Here is a 14,770-nt window from a genome sequence, read left to right on the forward strand (position 1 = left end):
AAATAAAATATATATTCGATAATTTTCGTTTTTTGCGCTTGAAACCTTAAGTACCCCGTCTTGACCCACTCTCCCTTATCTCTTTATAAAGATAATTTAATTCTTGACGAAAATTTAAAAAAAAAATTGAAAATAATTTAATTTCTGCAAAGTATTTTATTACTTTTCAAAAGAATTGAATTCTTGTGATAAATTTTGATATTTATCAAAATAATTAAATTTTGGATAAGAATTTTATTAAAATTCCTTACAAAAATTGATTTTATGAGAAAAATTTTGTTGTTTATTTTCTAATATAAATTTTTTCAATTACTTTCATAATCAAAATTAAAAAATTCACTTATTAAGTACAACATTAATTATTACTGTTCATATTTTAAAAAATTTTAATATAATTTCACGAAAGAATTCAATAATTTTCAAAAATTTTAATAAAACCTTCTAAACAATTCAATTATTTTTTTAACAGTAAAAAAAACACAAAAATTTAATTATTTTCACAACAATTGTAATTAAATTCCTCGGAAGACTTTAATTTTTTAAAAAATTTAAACACGTTTCGAAAAAATTCCAATCACCCAGCTGAGATAATTTTTGAGGAGTACGAGTTATATCATCGAGTGGTGTAATTCTCTCTAAAATTTTATTAATTTGGCCTCTTATTTCCCTAGACAAATAATACTCTTCTAAATAATTATTCGAATTACACCACAGATTTAAAAACATTAACGTCACGTCAAGCAGAACAGCATGCATATAGTCACAAACAAATCCTTTAGATCTGTCAAAATGAGGTATGTTTGTGACTACTGAGCTGCCTTTAACACCTCTAAAATGTTTTAGATTTTCAAACCTCTGTACAATAGTCGTTTGAATTTCCATTCTTTCAGCAGTTCATAGGTGCGGCTGCTCAGAAGATATTGGGAATACCCAATTTGAGCCAGCACCAGTTTCACTACTCAAACCTTTTATTTCACAGCTTGAACAACCGTACTCTCCATTGTAATACATTAGATTTTGTACAGCTGCTCTTGCTGGAGCATCTAAACATGCGATTGGAGCAATTACTTTGCTTTTAAGAATACAATTTAACGTACTATGCTTCCATTCAAACCCATTTGTAAATAAGTTTTGTAAAGCTGATGCAAAAGGCAGCAGATATGAGTTCATTTCAGGTTTCTTAGTGCAACGGTTTGAGTAAAATATCCCGCAGACAAATTGGAAACTCCTTCTAAACCTTGGTGCTACATTCATAATTTGAGCATAAATTGGCCACATTTGACTTCGTCCACTTTTTGAGATCTGAACTCCATCAGTAAACCAAATTAAGCTCAAATCATATTTACCAGGTATAGCAGTTGATTTCAATCGTCGGTACTCAGAACCAAAAATGAAGTCAGAAATATTTTCCTGATTTCTTTGTGAACACTCTGTTTGAAAAGCATCGATTAGGATGTGTAAATCTCTCACTTCAAAGGCAGTACGTAGTTCTTGTTCAATATTGAATTCTAAAAAGAAACTATTTAAATTTCCACTATTACAACGCAGACAACTTCTTGTATTTAATGTATCTAACCATTTTCCTACATAATTGTAACAATCTGAGCATATCCTATGCTTAGTTGTGTAATTAGAATCAGCGTCGGGAAAAATTTTATCGAGTAATTTTAAGAATTTAAATTTCGTTTTTGGAAGTGTTGTTTTTGGAACAATAAATAAATTAAGTTTAAAATGTCATTTAAAGCTTTTTTAGTCAACCGGTTCGAAACATAAACTTGTAAGATATGATTTAAAGCATTACCGCCATTGATATTAGCATTTTGATAAATAGCTTTATCGAGACAACTATTTTCATTGTCATCACTTTCAATATTATTATCACTGTAGCTGTTATCATCGTTTGTTGTCAAAATTGAGGATTGCGATGTCGATTGAAGTGATTCATTTGAAAAAGAAGCAGACCTTACAGACAGGAAAGAAGCTGAAGATGATGAATTTAATAATGATGATGATGAGGATGATGACAATGACGAAGACCGAAAGGAAAAGTGAGTGGAAAAAGAAGAGCTCGAAAAACTTCTATGTTCCACTGAAACATCAAAACCATCGAAGTCTTGATTTAAAACTGATGAAGATGAATTTCTTTCAGAAACTGTTGCCACGGTATTTAATGACTCACTTGATTCCATTTCCAAATCAGTATCACTTCGAAGTTCCGTCGATACAGACAATGTTGTAGCTAATGATGACTCTTGGTCTTCTCCATTATCGCTATCAGAATTCTGAAAGTAACAAGAGTTAATTACAAAAATAGAATTATAAAGGAAATGCTATTTACATGGTTCTTTTAAAAATAAGATTGAATGATATCATATTTGTGATGTTTTTACAAAAGCTTTCCGTGCATATCGGTTAACAATAATTTTATTGAGATCTCATTCCTATTCAAGATGTCCAAAATGGCTCTATCCACCTATAACAAATTTTTATTATCATTTATAAATATATTTTATATTTTTATATATATTAGAGGTGTGTAAAAAGCCCGAAACCCAATCGGGTTATTTCGGGCTTTTCACTTTTTGGGACAGGACGGACTTAGTCAGTTCGGATTCCGGCCGAGCTCGGGCCTGGTCCAGCTTGTTTACATACACATACCAGAAATATTTCAGGTATACGCTATTTTTATCGCCATTGATATGAAAAAGTGAACCTCTCAATCTCAATTTCAATCTGTCAATCTTTTAATCATTTAATCTCAATCTCTCAATCATTCAATCTCTATCTGAATCATCTATCTGAATCTCTATCTGAATCTTTCAATCATTCAATCTTTCAATCTCTTAATATCAATCTCTCACTCTCAATCATATAATCATTCAATCTTTCAATAATTCAATCTTTCAATCATTTAATCTTTCAATCATTCAATAATTCAATCTTTCAATTAATCAATCTTTCAATCTCAATCATTCAATCTTTCAATCCCAATCTCAATCTGTCAATCTCAATATTAATCTCTATATTAGTCTCAATATAAATTTCAATCTCAATAAACTGCCATAAGGCAGTTCTGGACAACTGTCGTAAAAAAACAGATCCCAAAAAGACACTTTTTCATAACTATGGCAAAAAAAATTTTCTTGGGTATAATTGTTTTATGCTCACAAAACAATCTATTTAAGTAAAAAGGAATCCTTTTACTATAAGCTAATTTTTATTTTAATATTTGTCTGAGAGGAATTCCTTTTTTATTAAAAGGAAATTTCTTTAAATTATATTCTTTAATTATTAAATGATTCTTGTTTACTATTAAAGGGTTGTACCTATTTAGGCGGTTGAAAAATGCAAGTTTTTGTATTTTTTCATAGGTTTATTTATTTTTTAAAATGAGAGTTTTCATATATATTTACACATCTTTTACTGTATTTAAAATTTTTTTTTTATTTATAAAAATATTAATTTTTGTGGCACTTATAAGTGAATAATTAATAATTATTTTCCGCTTCCTAAGGGTCCTCGAAAAAAAGTGTTTCGTGGTGACCAACATAACTTTTGACCGAATCATTAGAAATCAAAAAGTAAAATAGATTCTGTTTGATAATGAGAAAATGCTGTCCTTAATCAAAGGAATTAAAAAATATCACTTTTTCACAAAATGGCAGCTTCTTAAAAAACATTTTTTCATAAAAAAATAGTCTTAAATTTTTTTATTTAAATTAATAATTTGAATTTTATTTAAAAATCCTTCGATTAAGGGGACATTTCAGTTAAAAATGTCAAAAAAATGAAATTTAAGCCAAATCGGTTAAAGCGGTTTTTAAGATATCATGTACACCGACTGAAAAAACGAAGTTTTGAGAAAAACGAGTTTAAAGTTTCACAAACTTCTGTGCACCTCACCGCACCGCCTTGTTAATTTTGTATGTAACTTCAAAAATATTCTTCGAATGTTAATAAAAAATTTTTTACAACAGGCAAATATATGTACTTTAAAAGACTGCAAAAAAATGATTTTTTGAAAATCGTAACTAGGTAAAACCCCTTTAAAAAAATATTTTATCAGTAGTTTTATTTATTCTTATTATTTATTAGTAATTCATTCCCATGTGAAAAGATTACCAGTAATATTCGCGGAAACTCAGCGGAGTGACTCCGCGGAGTGGCTCCGCGGAGTGGCTCCGCGGAGTGGCTCCGCGGGAATTCCGCAGAATTTTTGCGGAATTTTCCGGGAAAGTTGATTTTTTGTAATTCTTTGAGAAAGTTACATGATTTGACAAAAGATAACACCAGGAAGTCTCCAAATGATATCCAGGTCAGTATAGGTCACCAATTTTTATCAAATTAAATTCATTTAACAAAAATGAAACACCAGGAAGTCACCTAGTGATGTCCGGATGTTCAGGCCGGTTTAGGTCAAATTCTTGGAGGAAATTAACCACATTGGTCCAAAAGAGAACACTAGGAAGTCACTTGGTGATATCCGGATAACCAGGTCACTTTTGATCAACTTCTACGGGGAAGTTGACAAAAATGGAACACCAGGAAGTCACCTAGTGATTTCCGAATGTTCAGACCGGTTTTGGTCAAATTCTTCGAGGAAATTAACTACAATGGTCCAAAAGGGAACCAGGAGGTCACCTGGTGATATCCAGATGTCTAGGTCACTTTTGATCAACTTCTACGGGGAAGTTGACAAAAATGGAACACCTGGAAGTCACCTAGTGATTTCTGAATGTTCAGACCGGTTTTGGTCAAATTCTTCGAGGAAATTAACCACATTGGTCCAAAAGGGAACCAGGAGGTCACCTGGTGATATCCAGATGTCTAGGTCACTTTTGATCAACTTCTACGGGGAAGTTGACAAAAATGGAACACCTGGAAGTCACCTAGTGATTTCTGAATGTTCAGACCGGTTTTGGTTAAATTCTTCGAGGAAATTAACTACAATGGTCCAAAAGGGAACCAGGAGGTCACCTGGTGATATCCAGATGTCTAGGTCACTTTTGATCAACTTCTACGGGGAAGTTGACAAAAATGGAACACCTGGAAGTCACCTAGTGATTTCTGAATGTTCAGACCGGTTTTGGTCAAATTCTTCGAGGAAATTAACCACAATAGTCAAAAATAGAACACCAGGAAGTCACCTGGTAATAACCGGATGACCAGGTCACTTTTGATCAACTTATACGAGGAAGTTGACCTCATTTAATAAAAATGGAATACCAGAAAGTCACCTAGTGTTATCCGGATGTTCAAAACGGTTTTGGTCAAATTCTTGGAGGAAATGAACCACAATGGTCCAAAAGAGAATACGAGGAAGTCACCTAGTGATATTCAGCTATCCAGGTTAAACACAACGTTAATAACAGCCCAGGTCACTGTTGATTAACTTCTACGTGGAACTTAACCTTATTTAAAAAAAACTCCGCGTAGTTGCTCGGTAGAATTTTTACAGAAAATTTATAATAATATAATGAAATCAGGCTTTACAGGTTAGTATATTGATCATCTTCTTCTTGGAAATTAACTCACACGAAGTCATTCTTGTTTTTGCAAACTTACAGCAAAAAGAAAAGTTTTATTACAATTTTAATGACCTTTTTCACCTTTTTTGAAACTAGCTGATATTGTTTTTAATTTTAGTAAATAGATGTAATATAAAATGAAAATAAAAAATTATTAATTTTTTTCGAAGTAAAATTTTTAATTGAATTTTTATATAATTAAAATAAACATTGATGACAAAAATACTTCTTTTAACGTCAGTTAATTTTCGTTTTATTCCATCCATTTTGACAGATTCTGAAAAGAAATTTTTTTTAATAATTATAATTAATATGTTTCGCATTATCTAAGTTGTAAAAAACTACTTTGCCTTTAACTTTGTCTTTTGATATTATCGACAATCATGTTTTTTCCAGCAAACTGTCATTTGCACATTTTAACGAGTCATGTATTTTATCTTTTACTTTTTGTTACAAGAGAAAGAACAAAATTCGTAATTCTCTTTAAACTGCTAAAATGACATTTTTCAAGGGAAATAATAATTAGTCATATCGGTAGAAAAAATGGAAAACTATTAAACTAATCGACTTTTTATTTTCGAAACTAAATTATTTTTATGTATAAGTAATATAACCTTATTAATTTTTGTAAGTTCTGCCTTTCCTTTTTCTGTCAGCGTCAAGGCCTCATCAATTATATTTAATAAATTTTTATTTTCCTCTTTAGGACTTAACTCTTTCTCGAGTTCTATTGCCATCGCGATATTCCCCTTTCTTGCTTTCTCAACTAACCTCAACCTCTTTTCTTCGTACTCTAGTTTCTCCTGTTCTTTCAACTCTTCTCTAGTCACATCCTTCTTTTCAATTTCCTCTATTTTTTTATTCATTTCTTCTATTAGGTATTCGTCAGATTCTGAAAATATTTTTGTTTACAATAATTATAAGCAATTACATATTTTTATAATTTCGGAAAATTTTTTACACTTCATGCACAAAATGGTATCAAAATAATAAATTTTATTGTTTCTTGCTTTGTATATATTTTAATTCTCGTTTTCTGTTATGCGATCTATTGAAGTGTATAGAATCAAAAAACTTGAAAAAATTAAAATTCACGTTAACAAGAAAATTATTTTTAAAAATCAAATAAATGTGAATATAGTCAAACGATAAAAAACTTATTATTTCGGTCGAAATTTAATAATTAAAAAAGAAACATGTAATATTCGATTTTTTTCATTCATAACAGAAAAGTTAACACAACCTTTTTCGCCAGGTATCCTTTTTTCGCAATTTTATCAGCTTTTAGAAAATTAAAAGATAAAATTTTTATTGTTTATATCTTCTACAATTATTAAAATAATTTTGTAGTCGTAATAAAAGGGTACAGAAAATTATGTCTGGTACTGTAGTTTTTGCATTTTGTATTAAACTTAAAATATTGTAAATTAAATAAGTATATGAAAAAATACTAACCTATTTTTGGCTGCACAACATCTTCGGGGTACGCAAATTGAACTTTTTCCCCGATTTTTATTTCCATTTCGTCGGTTACTAAGATGGCTGATTTGCTAACCACATAAAACCAACCGTTTTCAATAAACGAATCTAACAAAAAGAAACGGTTTTCGTTGTTGCTCATTTTTCCTCTAATTTCAAAAATAATATTTCGTCGAAGTGACTTCTATATTTGTTTATCTTTTCTAAAGTATACTCTGAAGTTGTCTACCAGCAAATCAGCAGTTACGGTCATCATTAATAAATTACTTTTAGTATAACAATACATTTTATCATTTAATTAAATATTAGTATTAATCATAATTATAATTAATATTTTAACATTTTATTTATTATTTATTTATTTAAAAACATTTTTCAGGAATAAATTATTTTAAATAAGCCCGCGATACTTTGACCAATCAAGTAATGCTTTTCAATCGCTGTTTTCAGAATTAGCTCTGGGTTAATCGTGATAGGCTAGATCTAACAGAATGATATTGAGTGAGTGTCATAGTGGTAGTTGGTAAACCTGCAATACACGCGGTATGGAACAGGTAAGGTTAGTGTTTCCTCACGTGCGTAAATAACTGATAAATAACGTGTTGAGCTATGTGTTTTGTTCTTGAATATTTACGTGAATTCATGGTTTCCGCGTCATATTTTATAGAATTGGAATAATCTCACAATTTTCTAAGTTCTTGTTGATATTATTAAATAAAGTGACAGTAAATTTTTAAGTGAATGTTGAAGAAGAGATTCTAAACTTTTACATGAATAAAAGTTCAGTGAAAGCTGACGGGAACATTACTGGACGCATGTAAGAAGAACATTCAGGAAAAAATCTTCCAATTTTAGAGATGTGTGTTTAGAGGTGAGAAAAAAAATAGTTTTAAATATTTCCATTTGGTTTTTAGTATTCAAAGAAATATTATATTACATTGTGCTAATTCTAATTTCTAATCTTGGAGGGTTTTTTAAATTAAAATTTTATGGTTTATTTTAAAATAATAATAAAAATTTAATATTATTAAAAATATGTTTAAAAATAAACAAATGAAATTTTAACATAACCATATAAAAAATTCTATTTTTATCAGCATATTTTATATTTGTTATCGCGAGTTACACAATTAAAGTAATAAAAAGCTAGGAAGAGTATAAGTAATTTAGTTTCTATAAATCTATAAATAAATAAATAAATAAAAAAAAATTTTGATAAATTATAAGCAAGAATTCAATTAATTTCATAAATAATAAAACTTATTGAAGAATTTCATTTATTTTTAATACTATTTTATATTAATTAATCGAAAAATTCAATTAGTTTCACAAATAAAGAATTCAATTATTAAAAAGAAAATTTCTATAATATTTATTATATTTCAAAAAAATTAATTATTTAAAACAATATAATAAAATTCTTATAAAAATTTTAATTATATTTTAAAAAGAACAAAATTTGTCTTTGAAATTCAATTCTTTTTAAATATTTTAATAAATCTTTCGCAATAATTCAATTGTTTTCATAAACAATAAAATTATCTTCTTAAGAATTCAATTAATATTTTTAAATATTTTAATAAACTTGTTTGAAATGAAGTTTTTTTGTGGAGACCAGTATTTGTCATACGAAATGTTTCAGACTATGTGAAAATTATTGTTTCAATATTCAGTTTTAAAAATTAAGAAATTTATGCACGAGTTAATAGAATACTGTCATGTTGCCTGAAAGCAACACTGGTCCTCAAAGGGTTAAATACAATTTTAATTCATTAGATTTGAATAAAATTCTTCCCAAGAATTTTATTATTTACATAAAAAATTTTTCGAAAGAATTCAATTATGTCGATAAATAACAAAATTATTTCTGAAAATTCAATTATTTTGTAGCACTTTAATAAAATTCTTTGCAAAATTCAATTATTTTCATATATAACAATTTTCATCACAAGAATTCAATTATTTTTAAGAGTAATAAATTTTTTATTGGAATTACAATTATTTTAAAAAATTCTAATAAAAACGTTCGCACGTATTCAATTACTGTCAAAAATTTGAAAGTAGAAAGAAATGAATTATTTAAAAAATTTTATAAAATTCTTCAAATGAATTAAATTATTTTTATAAATATTTTAATTCTTTCATGAATATAGTACAATTCGTTGCAGAAATTCAATTTATTAGAAGGACAAAGAAAAAGTAAATATTTTTGATGAAAATTAGGAAAATAAAAAATATTGAATGGAATTTTTATCAGTAAATTTTCTATTTGTTCTCGCGAGTTACACAATTAATGTAATAAAAAACTAGGAAGAGTATAAAAGTAATTTAGTTTCTATAAATCTACAAATAAAAGTTACAATTATGGAATTTGTTCAATGTTTTTAGATATTATCGTTGATCAAGTATGGTTAGAGTTTCCACACGTGCGTCCTTGTTCATTTGGTTTACAAGCATTTACGGACCATGTTACACAAATTGGAAGAATGTCAAAATACGACTACACGATGTTCTTATCGTTACTGCTCACATCAAGTTTTTAAATGAAATATTGTGGAACAGAATCCGAAAGAGCTGTTTACTTCTCTAAAGTTCATTGGGGATCTTATGGATTCAGTCGTTTCCAGTTTTAAAAGACGACTCAGAGGTGAGAAAAACAAAAAATTATTCAAAATATTTGATCTTCAGAATTTATGTAGTTATTATATTACTAATTTTAATACAGTAGTATGTACTATTTTTTACGTTATGCTACTATTTAAATATTTTTTTCAGATTTTATCCACTGTAAGCTACTATTTCTGTTTTTTTGAAAATTTTCACTACTTTAAATTCGCTAATACTATAAATAAAAAAAATATTCTCAAAAATTATAATCAAATTCATTGCAGGAATTCAATTTATTAGCAGGATAAGAAAAAAATTAATATTTTTGATGAAAATTAGGAAAAAGTCAGAAAAATAAAAAATATTGAATGGAATTTTTGTAACTTTCGTGAAGTGTCTAAAACGAGTTTTTTGGTCAAGTTTCATTTTTAGATAGCTACTTTTTTATTACTTTTCTTTAGATAGAAAGCTACTTTTTTAAAATTAATTATCGAGTGCGAAGTCTGCAAATTTAATTTATTTAAAGTCTAATTGACCTCTTTTTATTACACTCGCCTTAAAAGTAAAACTTACGAATTTTGATCATTTTCAATTCTAATAATATTGTTACAAATAGAAAAAATACGTATTTTTTTATTTAGATTTTAATTAATATTTAATATTTTCACAAAGCTTATGAATTTTTATGTGTATTTTTGTATGGAAACAATTGACTTTTTCGTGGATTCATTATCAAATCGTTAAAAATAAATATTATTTTACCTGAATACTCTGATTCTCTTTAGAAATATTCAAAGAATGTCATCCAATAAATTATTCATAAAGTTTTTGAAATTTTTCCTTTATAGAACTACCAAAAATTACTTATAAATAATAATGATTATCACCTCAACATTAATAATTTTTATCTTAAAGACTTAAGGGGGAGTAAGGTTTATTGGGTGGAAAAAATGCATATTTTTAAGAATTTTTTTTGACGATACAGAGAGAGTTATTTTATCACTTTGCATACAATATTGCAACATTTGAACAATATTTCTTTAAATTTTCATTAAAAAATATTGAGAATTGGGCGAGGTAATGTGATTTTTCTCAAGAGCCTCCAAAAAAGTTGATTTGCGGTGTACGCTGTAACTCGTAACATAATCATTTGAAATAAAAAAATCAAAGTGCATTTATCAAAGGAGATGTTTCTTAAGATTTCCTTGTCTTTCGAATAGTGCAAATTTTTTTTAATTCAAAATTTAACTTACTTTTTTTAAAAACAAAAATATTTTTGACCTTTTTTTTGAAAACTAGATTTAATTAATTCTACTTTGTTCACATATAATAAACAATTTTATTTATAAATTACTACGAATTTTGACAATCTTCCAAAAAGGGTAACCACAATTTTAAGTGCGGAACTGAAAAACGAATAAAGGTGGTTACAAGAACAAATAGAAAAACAAAATTTGAATTTCTTGTTTTCGAACATGAATAATTCCTATGACACAATTTTTATATGTTTGGGAAAAGAATTTGGGAACATTTTTTTGCGAAAAAAAATCGTTGGGAAACTTGTTTTGGGAAAAGTGTCCCCCTACCCCCAGGGATACCTGAGGAATTATGTGAAGAAGCACTCTGTAAAATTGCAGAACGATAGGTCAAGTAGATTTTGAGTTATCGCGTACACGGACTTTAAAAATAACAATTTTCTGAAAAACGCTTTAATCTTTATGGATCAAATGCACAATACTTGACTTTAGCATTATTTTTACACGTTAAAACGCAATTTAAAAGCTTGGCAATAGAACATTTCTTACGGCTCAGGAATCACTATTTCAAATGGTGTATCGGGAAATATTTTAAATTTAAAAACAAACAAATTACAAATGATTATTTAATAAAAAACATGAATTCTGAAGTCTAGACCAACGGAACTGAAATGCTCATAACTCCGTTAATTTTGCTACGATTGACTTAAAATTTTAGCACAATATTCTGGAGATATTATGCATTCATTTAAAAATTTTTTTTTAAAAATTCAATAAAAAAATTTTAAGACCTTACTCTTTCCTTAAATACATTATTATAAACAACTATAGGTACTAATTGCACACTTGCAAGGCTCGGATTGTGCGACTTTTTCGCTTTTTTCGACTTTTCTAAGGAAATGTGACTTTTTTCAACTTTTTTGTGAAAAAATGAGACTAATCGACTTTTTCGAGATTTTTTTTAGTAAAATGCGACTTATCGACTTTTTTTAAATTTTTAAATTACTTTTTGACCTTAATTGTAAATGGCAGAAATCTTTTTTTGTAAACAATATTGTTCACAAAATCATTCTTCTCTTTAGGGAAAAAAACAACATATTATCTCGTTTCTTAATATTTTTGTAGGAAATTCTCAATTTTCATAAGGAAACAATTTGCATCATTTCTATTTCTTAATTACAATTGCTTTAATCAAATTTAAAGTTTTTTAAAAATTAATTTAAAAAAATGTTTATAAATTCTATATTTGTCAATTAGAAAGTAAAACTTTTAAAATTTTTAGAAAATTGAAGGAAAAAGTTTTAGTAAAAAAAATGATCTGTTACATTTATTTACAAATTTTTCGAAAACATCAATAACTTCTTTTTTAAATAAATATTTCATTATTATTTTTCCATAGGAAATAAAATTCTTCAAAAGATTCAAATTCAAACCTTTTTGAAATTAAACAACTTATAAAAAATTGTTATAAACATTAGTAAGTAATTGAATTTTGCAGAATAATTTTGATATTTACAAAGATAATTGAAATTTTGAGGAGAATTTTTAAAAAATATGAAAATAATTTAATTTCTGCCAAGAATTTTCTTACTTTTTGAAGATAATTGAATTTTTCAAAGATTTATAAAGATAATTGAAATTTTAACAAGAATTTTTTAAAAATTTTTGCAAGTAATTGAATTTCAGAGAAGAATTTTATTATTCACAAAGATAATTAAAATTTTGAACAGATTTTTTTTAAAATGTTTAAAAGAAATTGAATTTTGCAGAAGAATTTTGATATTTATAAACATAATTGAAGTTTTGAGGAGAATTTAAAAAAAAATTTTGAAAATAATTAAATTTCTGCAAAGAATTTTCTTACTTTTTAAGATAATTGAATTTTGCAAAGAATTTTATCAGAACTTTTGAAAATAATGAAATTTTTATGATGAATTTTATTATTTATAAAATTTTGAAAATAATTGAATTTCTGCGAAGAATTTTATTACTTTTAAAAATAATTGAATTTTAGAGAAGAATTTTATAAAATTTTTTTTTAAATAATTGAATTTCGTAGAAGAATTTTATTATTTATAAAAATAATTAACATTTTAAAGAGAATTTTTTAAAAAATGTTAATAATACATAATTAAAATTTTGCTATGAATTTTATTAATTTTTAAAAAATTTTATTCCGGATGGTTTGATATTAATGTATCTGTTGTCGAGAAGTGAGATTTTTTTACAATTTTGTGTTTTCTTTTTGTCGTTTTTTTATTTTTTCTAAGATTTCATGCGACTTTTTTCGACTTTTTCGGAAATTTTATTTATCCGAGCCCTGCACTTGTGAAATGTCTGATAACAATAACAATCTACAATAGTAATACGATACAATAGTACAATAGTACAGTGGCAGTTGTAGTTAATGGTATTTACACATGATATTAGATACCATAGATGGTAACTTTATTAAAATTATTTTTCAGGTTAGTGTTAATACAGACGACATCTTAAAAGATATTTCAAAACGCATACAGAACGACAGGAACTTTGTGATAATCAATAGAAAAACTAATCATGGTAACATTTTAATATATTTATTTTAATTGTCAGTTTTTTACAATATTCTATATATATTATTTATGTTCTAATCATTTATATCACTTTAGAGTTCTAATAGTGAAAACAACGACCAAGAAACAATGTCAGATGCAGCTTCTTCTTCAACATCTTCTTTGACGCATGCTGAAACGACCTCTCCATTAGAAAATGAAGATATGTCAAGTGAATCATTGCTTCCTTCTACTTCTCACTCATCAACATTGTCTGGTGCAGCTTTTTCTTCTACATCTTCTTTGGCCCATGTTGAAACGACCTCTTCACTTTCAATAAGAAACTCTGAAAATTATTCTTCTTCTCCATTACAAAACCAAATGATGTCAGATGATTCAGTCGATGTCCTTATGTCAACTTCTTCCGAATCATTTTCTGTATCAGATTCATCTACATCAACATCATATGATAATGACGATAATGATGATGAAACCAGAACAGACTGGTTTGATGCGCCAATTTATTCGCAAGCGTCTATGAGTGGCGGCGATGCGTTATGCCAACTACTACGAGTGTACGTCGAAAATCGTTTGACTAAAAAAGCATTAGAAGATATGTTGACTACTATAAATTTATTCTTACCAGATGAACACACAGTTCCGAAAACTAAATATAAATTATTAAAATTAATCGAAATGGTCTTGCCTCATTCGCAAGAAAATTTTTCTACAAAACACAGAATTTGTTCCAAATGTTATAAGTACCTGGGTAAATGGGATGAAATGCAAGTAGGAAATTGTCTGCGTTGTAATAATAGGGATGTAAATAGTTTCTTTTTAGAGTTCGATCTGGAAGCACAATTGCGAAGTGCATTTGAAATGAGAGGCCTTAGTAGTTTGATAGATGCATTTCAAATTAAGTGCGCGACAAGAAATCAACAGACATTGTATGATTTAACGTCTGGGTCTGAATTTATTCGTTTAAAGTCTACTGTTATACCTGGACCATATGACTTGTGTTTAATTTGGTACACCGATGGAGCTCAAGTCTCTAAAAGTGGGAAAAGTCAAATATGGCCAGTGTATGCGCAGATTGCAAATATAGAGCCAAAATTTAGGAGGAGCTTTTAGTTTGTATGTGGAAGTTTTTATTCAAATCGTTGCAGTAAAAAACCAGATATGAACTCCTTTCTACAACCTTTTGCAACCGCTTTAGAAAATTTGTTCACAAATGGTTTTCAGTGGCACAACCAGGCCTTAAATAATACAATTACAAGCAAAGTAATTGCTCCGATTGCAGTTTTAGATGCTCCGGCTAGAGCAGCTCTTCAGAACGTTATGCAATATAACGGGGAGTGTAGTTGTG

At 27.5% G+C, this 14,770-nt stretch overlaps 2 protein-coding genes across 5 annotated transcripts; one reads left to right on the plus strand and one right to left on the minus strand.

The window, feature by feature from the left end:
* Positions 1-893: 893 nt before the first annotated feature.
* Positions 894-7,196, minus strand: LOC122506604. Of its 3 annotated transcripts, XR_006302012.1 has the most exons (4): positions 6,984-7,196; positions 6,300-6,420; positions 2,180-2,282; positions 894-2,089 (listed from the first exon to the last, which is right to left on the minus strand). XR_006302012.1 is itself a non-coding variant. In XM_043618892.1 (3 exons), the coding sequence occupies exons 1-3, from the start codon at positions 7,147-7,149 to the stop codon at positions 2,240-2,242; spliced, it is 330 nt and encodes a 109-aa protein (XP_043474827.1). In that variant the 5' UTR covers positions 7,150-7,196; the 3' UTR covers positions 2,159-2,239. The 3 variants fall into 3 exon arrangements, 2 of the variants coding, with proteins under 2 accessions (XP_043474827.1, XP_043474826.1); XM_043618892.1 differs by lacking the exon at positions 894-2,089 and having other exon boundaries at positions 2,159-2,282; XM_043618891.1 differs by lacking the exons at positions 894-2,089; positions 2,180-2,282 and adding an exon at positions 5,639-5,805 and having other exon boundaries at positions 6,143-6,420.
* A 413-nt stretch (positions 7,197-7,609) lies between these two features.
* Positions 7,610-14,535, plus strand: LOC122506605. Of its 2 annotated transcripts, none has more exons than XM_043618894.1 (4): positions 7,610-7,878; positions 9,396-9,654; positions 13,339-13,432; positions 13,522-14,535. In XM_043618894.1, the coding sequence occupies exons 3-4, from the start codon at positions 13,430-13,432 to the stop codon at positions 14,533-14,535; spliced, it is 1,017 nt and encodes a 338-aa protein (XP_043474829.1). In that variant the 5' UTR covers positions 7,610-7,878; positions 9,396-9,654; positions 13,339-13,429. The 2 variants fall into 2 exon arrangements, with proteins under 2 accessions (XP_043474829.1, XP_043474830.1); XM_043618895.1 differs by having other exon boundaries at positions 7,610-7,824.
* The last annotated feature ends 235 nt before the right edge of the window (positions 14,536-14,770 follow it).

Source organism: Leptopilina heterotoma, unplaced genomic scaffold (genome assembly GCF_015476425.1).
Source record: "Leptopilina heterotoma isolate Lh14 unplaced genomic scaffold, ASM1547642v1 Lhet_427, whole genome shotgun sequence".
NCBI lineage: Eukaryota > Metazoa > Arthropoda > Insecta > Hymenoptera > Figitidae > Leptopilina > Leptopilina heterotoma.